This window comes from Mus caroli, chromosome 4 (assembly GCF_900094665.2).
Source record: "Mus caroli chromosome 4, CAROLI_EIJ_v1.1, whole genome shotgun sequence".
In the NCBI taxonomy this organism is placed as follows: Eukaryota; Metazoa; Chordata; class Mammalia; order Rodentia; family Muridae; genus Mus; species Mus caroli.
The window spans coordinates 138488569-138497658 of NC_034573.1; the positions used below are offsets into that span (position 1 = coordinate 138488569).

A 9090-nucleotide genomic window follows, 5' to 3' on the forward strand; every position below is an offset into this window, starting at 1 on the left:
TTATTTATTTATTATATGTAAGTACACTGTAGCTGTCTTCAGACACTCCAGAAGAGGGCGCCAGATCTCCTTACGGATGGTTGTTAGCCACCATGTGGTTGCTGGGATTTGAACTCTGGACCTTTGGAAGAGCAGTCGGGTGCTCTTACCCACTGAGCCATCTCACCAGCCCCCCGAGAAACTCTTGAACCCCCCAAAAAAGATTTTATTGATAATTATATAAGTACACTGTAGCTGTCTTCAGATACACCAGAAAAGGATGTCATATCTCACTACGGATGGTGTGAGCCACCATGTGGTTGCTGGGATTTGAACTCATGACCTTCGGAAGAGCAGTCAGTGCTCTTACCCGAGGATTTCTGAGTTCGGACCAGGCTGGCCTTGAACTCAGAAATCTGCCTCACCAGCCATCTCACCAGCTCCCTGGGCTTCTTATGTAACAGAAGATGATCTTGAACTTCTAACCCTCTTCCCTCCACCTCCTGAGTGCTGGGAGTGCAGGTATGGGCTGTCATGCCTGGCTCTAACACACACACACACACACACACACACATCACATTACATACACATACACTTATGTATTTGTTTGTTGAGACAGGCTTTCTTGGTGTAGCTTCGGCTGTCCTAGAATTAGCTCTGTAGACAAGTCTGGCTTTGAACTCACAGAGGTCCACCTGCCTTTGCCTCCTGAGGACTGGGATTAAAGGCATGCATCGCTACATTTTAAAAAGAGCTAAAGGAGAGACATGCAGATGTTCCCAACTCAGGGAAATGACAAACCTTCAAAGAGACAGAAGTGCTAACTACCTGATTTGATGATTGCATACTGCAGACATGTGTCAAATTGACACACCGACACACCGTGGCCCATAACTACCCGCAGTTATTATGTGTCAGGTTAGAAATTGGGGATTGAAGATGTAGCTAAGGGGTGCTTAGTTAGGACTGTCTGAGGCCCTGTGTTTTATTCTCAGCATCATAAATAAAGCTTTCAAGTCTTATTTATTTTATTTTATTTTATTTTTTTGGTTTTTTGAGACAGGGTTTCTCTGTGTAGCCCTGGCTGTCCTGGAACTCACTTGGTAGACCAGGCTGGCCTAGAACTCAGAAATCCGCCTGCCTCTGCCTCCCGAGTGCTGGGATTTAAAGGCGTGTGCCACCACGCCCGGCAAGTCTTATTTATTTTAATTTTAATTTTAATTTTAATTTTAATTTTAATTTTAATTTTAATATGCATTGGTGTTTTGCCTGTATGTCAAGTCACTTCCAGCAGGATTATAGTCATGAGCCACGACATAGGTGCTGGGAATTGGACCTGGGTCCTCTGGAAGTATAGTCAGTGTTCTTAACCAATGGGCCATCTCTCCAACACCGGGCTCTGTTTGTTTTTTAATTATGTGTATGCCTGAATGTGGGTATGTATTTCACAGAGATTACTTAGAGACATTAGAGACAGTTACAAGCTACCTGGTGTGGGTGCTAGGAACTGAACTCAGGTCCTCTAGAAGAGATATGCTCTTAACCACTGAGCCATCTCTCCAACCCCCGGGAATAACAGTTTTATCAGAACACAGCAGGCTCTCTCATTTGTCTATCCTCCGTCTGTTACATTTAATTCATAGCATCACATTCAACATTCATAGTATCAGCTTCAAAGTCCAAGTGTTTACTGTGTGTTCGGTTTTTTTATTTTAATTTTATTTATTTATTTTATGTTTAAGTGTACACTGTAGCTGTATAGATGGTTGTAAGCCTTCATGTGGTGTTGGGAATGGCATTTTTAGGACCTCTGCTCGATCTAGTCGCCCCACTTGCCCAGCTTGCTCCAGTCAACTCCGCTCGCTCAGTCCCTGCTTAGTCCGCTGTGTGTTCTTTACAGCACAGTTTACCCACCTGTGCTCCATTACTTTTAACTGCTCATCGCATTCAGTAGATGACCACCCTGTGTCATGTACATTTTCTGCTGGTGCCTAGACATCCAGGACTGCCACACAGAGGAGCAAAACTCCCTGGCCATCTGGGAGCTACAAGGCTGTCTTCACAGAACCCTTCTTCCGCACAGGTACCATCTTAGCAATTAACGTCAAGAGTTGCTAGACTCCTTACCTCTGTGAAGGGCTTACTACTGTCCCCTGTCCGAGATAAGAAACCAAAGCACCCGCTGTGGCCCTGCCCACACAGACCTCGGAGGCACCTGAGTGCCTGAGGCTGCTGCTTCCCCTCCCCCCCTGTATAGCTCCGCCGCACTCCTCCCCCCTCGTTTCCACCTCCCTAATTTTTGCCATTCTGATGAATGTAAAACGCTCTCTCATAATGTCACTTTGATTTGCATCTCTCTGAAATCTACAGAGGCGGAGTATTTCCAGAATCTGGGCTCTTAACTGTTAATTTGCTTCTTGAAATCAAACTAGTATATATTTTCTAAACAAGGTGGAAAAAAAGGTTTTTTTTTTTTCCTTTCTATCTATCTTTCTTCTTTCTCCCACCCCGCCCCCTCTTTATTTATTTAGAGACAAGGTTTCTCTGTGTATCCCTGGCTGCCCTGGAACTCACTCTGTAGACCAGGCTGGCCTCAAACCCCGAGACCCACCTGCCTCTGAGTGAGATTAAAGGCATGAACCACCACCACTGGACTTAAAAAGAAAAAAAGGGAAGGGCTGGTGAGGTGGCTCAGCAGTTAAGAGCACTGATTGCTCTTCCAGAGGCCATGAGTTCAAATCCCAACAACCACAAGGTGGCTCACAACCATCCGTAATGAGAAACAAAAAACCTATGGGCTGGAACAAGTGGGGCCAGAGCAAGAGGGAGACAATAAGGGTGCGGGGAAAGGGGGGGGGGATGGTTTTAATAGAGACTCTGATGGGGGCTGGGAGACAGCTCCAGTGAAAAAAAAATCATAGTTTGATTCCAGAACCCACATTTAGAAAAGAAAGAACAAGAAGTAAGTTTTTGGTTTGGGTTTGGTTTTTTAAGACAGGGTTTCTCTGTGTAGCCTTGGCTGTCCTGGAACTCACTCTGTAGACCAGGATGGCTTCAAACTCAGAAATCTGCCTGCCTCTCCCTCCTGAGTGCTTAGATGTGTGCCACCACTGCCCAGTCACATAAAACTCTGTATATATCTCTGTAATCCCGCACTCCAATAGTGAAATGGGAGGCAGAGACAGGAGCTCTTGGAAGCTCAGGAGCTAGAGTACTCTGCCTCAACTATGTGGAAGTGAGAACTGACTTTTGCAATTGCCCTTTGACCTACACACCCATGCACAAGGCAGAGGGGGGAGAGGGAGGGACACAGGGAGGTGGCCGTGGCACACACCTTTAATCCCAGCACTCAGAGCCAAAAATACAATAAAATCTGAAGATGACTAAGCATAGTGGTTGATGTCTGTGATCCCAGCTCTTGGGAGCCTGAGGCAGGAGCATCAGCGATGTTACTTGACCCTGTTGTGTGTATTTTACCACATATAATGAAATAATTAAAAATATAAATGTCCCTCTGCCCAGAATACCTCAATTGATAGCAAGAGTGAACTATTCAATTCACAGTGTCATAGTATTAGCACTTCTGGGTGGAGGTCACAGTGGGTCACTGCCTTACCTGGTGGGGCTGTAGCTCACTGGCAGAGCACTTTGCCTTCTGTGTAGGACATCCCAGAGTCAATCCCCAGTACAACAAAAGCAGACAAAACCAGTGCTGACTGTAAAGGCTGTCTGAGATTCTGTAACCGTCACCACAGGTCGTGAGAACACGTGGGTTAGTACCAGTAAACACGTTTTATCAGGTAAGGATGCCTGCAGCCATGTCTGACAGCCAGAGTTCAAACCCCAGAACTCACACTGTAGGCGAGAACCCACGCCACAAGTGCTTTTCTGATCACCACATATGTGCAGTGGCCCCATCACACACACAGAGACAGGCACACACACACATACACAGAATGGCAGGCATGCAGAGCTTATAGGATCAAAACCGCATTCGTATGGATTTGCTTTTTCTGAATATAAGTTTATCACACACACACACACACACACACACACAACACAATAAATGGGGCCGGGCAGTGGCGGCACATACCTTTAATCTCAGCACTTGGGAGGCAGAGGCAGGCGAATTCAAGGCCAGCCTGGTATACAGAGTGAGTTCCAGGACAGCCAGGGCTATACAGAGAAACCCTGTCTCAAAAAACCTAAATAAATAAATACATAAATAAATAAATGGAAAAATGAAAGATATTACCAGGGACTTCTCGTCTTCTCTTGGGGGCAAAATAATATAGTGGCTTGTTCATAATATTGTTTGATGTAGTCTCCCCTCCCCCAGCCTGAAACCTGTTTGCTCTACTGGCCAGACACAACAGTTCATATTGTTCATAACGGAATCAAATGCTAACTTTCAATTAGATGTAAGTGAAGGTAAGAATGTGTCTTACTCCATTCTGGATCAAGAACTCCTGAACTTATACAGATATGTGCCTTTGAAGGTAGGCTCCATGCCAATGGCTCAGAACACTGTCTAACTCGGAGAAACTTCTGGATCAATGGCAGCTCTCAAAACAAAAACTGGCTCAGGGTGGGCATGCAGCTCTGTTGGTAGAGTGCTTGTCTAGCAGTGATTTTAAACCCCAGTATAGACAGTAGGGTGAGAAATATTACATTTCCACATCACAAGTAGAAACAGCCATTTCCTGGAGCCCAGGCTGGTGGTGTGGGGGCTCCACCAAGAAGACTGCTCCAATATGGGTATAAGTCAATAGAAAGTCTTTATTAACCAGCCAGTGACAACATAGGCTAGCTTTTATGCACAAAAACCATGTTTTGAGTTGACACCCTTTAGTTAATAAGAACATAGCCAGAAACGAGAAGGCAAGGTTAGTACATTTTGAGACTTTCCCAGAACTATGCGGACTTGGATGGATTAGGCCTTTGTTTAGTGGTGCTGTCTACCTGCTGAGTTTTAAAGCCTGAATGGTCCTTCCATCTTGGGGTCAGTGGTGCTAAGGTCTGGGGCCTGTTACACTGAGTGCAATGAGCTACTTTGTATATTTTGGAACTGAGTAACCAGGTGGACATTTGGCAAGCCTAGTGGTAACAATGTTGCTTTTTACAGAGCTGGGTGAACTTGAGAATGCTCAGGAAGTGCAGAAATTGGAGTTAATGTTTTCTTATTCATCTCTGACCTCCCAGTGTTGAAGGGGACCCTTGAGTGTGTGGGTGGTGGTGCTTTTGGAAAACCAGCTTTATGGATAGCGGAGCCCCTGGTTTGGATGCGATTTCTCTTTTGCAAGAGAGGGGCTGTTCATATATAAACCCGTGGTGCGAGCCACCCGGGGGCTGTGACTTAGCCAGGTCTTAATTGTTATTGAGGAGAGGCAAGTTTGAAAATGTGATGTTTCCCAAATGGAAAAATGAAATTCGAGTTCATTTGTGAAAGATCCCAATGAAGATACCTTCTCCAAGAATATTCCAGAAGTGTGTGTGTGTGTGTGTATGTGTGTGTGTGTGTGTGTGTGTAGTTGTGTTTAAAGACATGTGCCTTTAATGTCAGCACTTGGTAGGCAAAGGCAGGTGAATTTCTGAGTTTGAGGCCAGCCTGGTCTAGAGGGTGAGTTCCAGGACAGCCAGGGTTACACAGGGAAACCCTGTCTTGAAACACAACAAAATAAAGCAAAACAAAACAACAACAACAACAACAAAAAAAAAAAACAAATAAAAAAAGACATGTGTTAAGGCATGTGGCTATTTCCATAGGGGTGTGTGTGGTGGTGTAGGAGGAACGAGGTTTATGTGTTAGAAAGGTAAGGCCCTGGGCTGGTGAGATGGCTCAGTGGTTAAGAGCACCGACTGCTCTTCCAAAGGTCCCCCCCCCCAAAAAAAAAATTGCCTGAGGTCAAGTTTCCATCCACGTCTCCTCGGATGACTCAGGATAAACCCGGGATTAAACAGTAAGTTATCAATGGAGAGCTGAGCTCAGAAAATGGTGTAAAAGAAAGGTTTAGTGTTTGTAAACACTAAGAAAGAAAGAAGATTCTAGAAGATAGAGCCAAAAGTTCACTTTGTATCCCTCTCAGTGTGTTTTGAAACATTTTGTAACAGGGGAAAGAACAAGTTAAATGGTTCAGTTATAAAGTGTATAAAACCAGGGGCTGAAGAGATGGCCCAGCAGTTAAAAGCACTGACTGCTCTTCTGAAGGACCTGAGTTCAAATCCCAGCAACCACATGGTGGCTCACAACCATCTGTACAGCTACAGTGTACTCCTATACATTAAAAAAAAAAAAAAAACAAGTGTGGGTTGGCGAGATGGCTCAGTGGTTAAGAGTGCCGGACTGCTCTTCCAAAGGTCCTGAGTTCAAATCCCAGCAACCACATGGTGACTCACAACCATCCGTAACAAAAATCTGATGCCCTCTTCTGGAGTGTCTGAAGAGTCTGAAGACACCTACAGTGTGCTTACATATAATAAATAAAAGTAAAATATTTAAAAAAAAGATTTGCTAAACAAACAAACAAAAAAACAAGTGTATAAAACCCTGATGCCTCTTAAATTGCTGGGACACACATGGCAGAGAGAACTGACTCTTGAAAGAGCACTGTGACACACACACACACACACACACACACACACACACACACACACAGTCACTCACAAATGCAAGCAGGGTTTCTGTGTAGTCCTGCTCCGTTCCTGCCTCCAGGTTCCTGCATGTTCCTGCTCTGTGCTCCTTCAGTGATGGGCTCTAATGTAAGATGTAATAAACCCTTTTCCTCCTAAATTGCTTTTGATCATGGTGTTTGCTATAGCAACAAACAACAGCACCCCCCTTTTTTGAGGTCTCAAGGAATAAAGTAATGTCACCCTAGGGGGCACAAAGCAATGGAGAGGTGTTGACACACATCTGTGCATTCTGGCACCTGGCTGGCGCCTGAGTGACTCTTGGCAACCAAGGGAAGGGGGCAGGCTGGCCCTTTACTTCTGAGCTGGGAGTGCCACTAGATAAACCCCTCCAGGGGAGGAGAGAGTCACCCAGCTGAGGATGTGGGGGTCTGTGGCAGTTGTCTGGTAAGTGGCCTTAGCCAGGCCTTCCAAGAGGGTCTTATTTGGTCTTCATGGAAACTGAGAAACCAGGGGAACCCTGAGCTTCCCTTAAGCCTTTTGGAGCAGAAACCAAATGTTTCCTTTTAGCATCTAGAAGCTTCCTGTCTAGAGAGAAGGCAGTGGGTGAAGCCTGGTCGGGTCTGTGGCTCCTTGGTCCACAGGGATGAAAAGAAGGCACCAGACGACCCAGTCTTCAGTGGGAGGTCTGGTCAGAGTCACTCCCACCTTACCCAGGCCCCACAGTATTCTTTGTCGGGCATAGCTCTTGTCTAGCATGCTCAAGACCAGGGCTCAACCTCCACTGGAAAACAGAACAAACCGGCTCAGGGCAGGAGGTGGGGTCTCTGAGGCCAGCCTGAAGGACAATGACAGCTGGCAGTTGGCTCTGGCTTCCTTACTGCAGGCCTTATGTGCGCTTTGTGACATTTGTAGATCTGTGGACAATAAGGGCGATGGAGAAGCTGGGTGGGGTGGGCAAGCAGGAGGAGGTCTGGGTTCAGTGCCAGGAAGCACCTACTTCTCATAAGTGTTCAGTGCGGGGGCTCAGCTTTAGGACACGAAGGGAAGGGTCAGGTCTATCCCCAGGCTGCGAAGGGGAAGTTCAGGGGCTGTGAAAGCCAAGCTGGGATCTCACTCCCAGTGGGAGCTGGAGGAGGAGATCGGAGAGAGTGCGCAAGGAGACTGAAGGGGTGCAAGCTGCCCTGGCTCTAGCAAAGCTGGTGTGATAATACTCTCCTGTATAACAGCACGGATGGTAGAGGACAGCACCACAGCAACCCCAGCAGCTTGCATCTCCTTTCCCAGGTCTCTTGGCCTCTAGCAGCAGATATACCTTGCCCTTGGAGAATCTTTAACTTCACCGGAAACAAATGTATCTGCTTTGCAAATTATATGGCGATAGTGCTGCCCCCTGCTGGGAGCCAGGGGGAGACGCCAGCTAGTTTCGCACCTTGCGAGGCAGCAGAACCTGGGACAGGGATGATGTCACCAGGTTGTTTTTAGAAAGAGGGTCCCACTCTCACTTGCTTGTAGTTTGAGATAGGGGCTCGGTACGTAGCTCAGGCTGGCCTCAAGCTCCAGATGCCCTTGGCTGTTTCCAGAGTGCTGAGATTTCAGGGCTGTGCCGCCATGTCTGGCTTTATTATGCGTTTTGTATGCAGTGGGTAGGCGAAGAGTAGGTAGTTGAATCTGGCAGAACTGCAGGCCCGGCTCAGATTACAGGCTAGGGAAAGTGTCCAAGCCAGCCTGCCGTTGGGGGTTGAACGACCCTTTCCCAGGTGTTGCCTGAGATCATCGGAAAACAGATATTTACAATTCACAACAGTACCAAAATTAGAGTTATGAAGTATTAACGAAAATGATTTTATGGTTGGGGTTACCACAGCACGAGGAACATATTAAAGGACTGAAGTGTTAGGAAGGTTGAGACTCACCGGTCTAGGTAATTTTTTTTTTTTTTTTTTGCCTTGGCAGTTGATCTGATTGGCACCTTAACCTTGGTTGTCAACTCATTTGATATCCAAGAGAACTGGAAGACCCAGTGACAGTAGCCTTAGATGGAAACTTAGTGTCCTTTCTTATCTTGTGTTTTTTTTTTTCTTAAATATTCATTTGGTTTTAGTAAATGTTTTGCCCGCATGTCTGTAAGAGCAGCAAATGAACGCAGTACGCACCGTGCAACAGATTTCCTGGAATTGCTGTCACGTGGGTAACTGGGACTGAACCCTGGTTCTCTGCCACGACGGCATGCTCTCATAACCACTGAGCCAGCTCTTCACTCCCTTGGTTTTGCTTTTTTTTTTTTTTTTTTTAAGATTTATTGATTATATGTAAGTACACTGTAGCTGTCTTCAGACACTCCAGAAGAGGGAGTCAGATCTCCTTACAGATGGTTGTGAGCCACCATGTGGTTGCTGGGATTTGAACTCAGGACCTTCAGAAGAGCAGTCGGGTGCTCTTACCCGCTGAGCCATCNCACCAGCCCTTGGCTTTGCTTTT

General features: G+C 46.2%; 1 protein-coding gene across 2 annotated transcripts in view; it reads left to right on the forward strand.

Moving 5' to 3' along the window:
- Window positions 1-6995: 6995 nt before the first annotated feature.
- Window positions 6996-9090, forward strand: part of C4H1orf127 (chromosome 4 C1orf127 homolog) — a 33610-nt gene continuing 31515 nt past the window's right edge. The window contains exon 1 of one of the 2 annotated variants that reach the window (XM_021161639.1): window positions 6996-7056. In XM_021161639.1, coding sequence (XP_021017298.1) covers window positions 7031-7056 — 26 coding nt within the window. In that variant the 5' untranslated portion in view covers window positions 6996-7030. The remainder of the gene's footprint in view (window positions 7057-9090) is intronic. The other variant, XM_029475860.1, reaches the window with a different exon arrangement.